General features: G+C 38.2%; 1 protein-coding gene across 1 annotated transcript; it reads left to right on the top strand.

Moving 5' to 3' along the window:
- Nucleotides 1-6: 6 nt before the first annotated feature.
- LOC106751434 lies at nucleotides 7-725 on the top strand. Its single transcript, XM_014632323.1, has 2 exons — nucleotides 7-99; nucleotides 194-725. Exons 1-2 carry the CDS (start codon nucleotides 55-57, stop codon nucleotides 449-451), a joined length of 303 nt encoding a protein of 100 aa, XP_014487809.1. The 5' UTR covers nucleotides 7-54; the 3' UTR covers nucleotides 452-725.
- The last annotated feature ends 386 nt before the right edge of the window (nucleotides 726-1,111 follow it).

Here is a 1,111-nt window from a genome sequence, read left to right as displayed (position 1 = left end):
GTTCGATTGAAGGCTCTCCACGTGTTAAACGCCATACCTGCTGCGGAAATATTAATGAGTATGCTTAAACCTTTCGTGAAGAGAAACTTGTTAGGCATTGTGAGTCAGCGTGCACGTTATTCGCACGTTAATATACTTTTATTTATTTATTTTAAACAGATCTGAGTACACCTTTGGCCTTTCTTATTTTTAGATACATTTCCACACGAATATAAAGAGCGCGGAGAAATTTTTCCCCGTCGAGGCTTTGCCGAACGAAATGGGCGGAAAAGCCGGACCTATGAATGATCTGATTGACAATCACATTAAATTATTGGAGGAATTTCGACCATGGTTTTTACAGGACGAAGGGATCGGACGGGTGAATGAATCTCTGCGAGTCGGCAAATTCGAAGCGGCGGATGATATGCTCGGGGTGGACGGTAGCTTTAAGAAGCTCGAGATAGATTAATCGACACGAAGCGACACAGAGTGAATCGTATTTACATATTATTTGACAATTTTTTTGACAGATTATTTCCATGACAAATTATTTGTAAGTTATGCGACAGTCCGCATTTACGCGAAGGCTAAGGAAGGAAAGCTACGTAATTGGATTTAATCTCTTTTGCTCTCTTATTTCTTTGTAATATAAATCTTAATTTTGTCGTTTACGATAAAATGTATACGAGCGTATATGTAAAATGTTATGTTGTAGCCAATAATAATTTACAGTTACATAATTAGCACATACACCCTACGATTTTAATATTTCTTGTCATTCATATACGTTGTACGTTCATTACACTTAATTAAATATTTCCTCGCGGTTATTTTTGCTGTAAAGACGCGACACTGGAACCTTAGCGTATGAAAGTTACGATCACATAGTGCCAGCAGAAGAGTATCGCAACGCATAATTTCACGCACCCTATTACTAATACGGTTGGTTTGGTTTGTAACATACAGGGTGGGCCATTTTAATCCATCCAGTCGAATATTTCGAAAACCAAGCCTGGGAGAGAAAAATTTTTCAGACAAAAGTTGTTTGGTTTCGAGGGGACCATAAGACGGTACCATTGGTTTGACCTTGAAGAATTATTTGAAAGTCACATGAAGGTCACCTCAATTT

The sequence above is a fragment of the Dinoponera quadriceps genome, unplaced genomic scaffold (assembly GCF_001313825.1).
Source record: "Dinoponera quadriceps isolate SergipeBrazil2010 unplaced genomic scaffold, ASM131382v1 scaffold13212, whole genome shotgun sequence".
In the NCBI taxonomy this organism is placed as follows: Eukaryota; Metazoa; Arthropoda; class Insecta; order Hymenoptera; family Formicidae; genus Dinoponera; species Dinoponera quadriceps.
The sequence above is the reverse complement of the archived record's forward strand: the minus strand, read 5'-3'. Positions and strand labels throughout refer to the sequence as shown.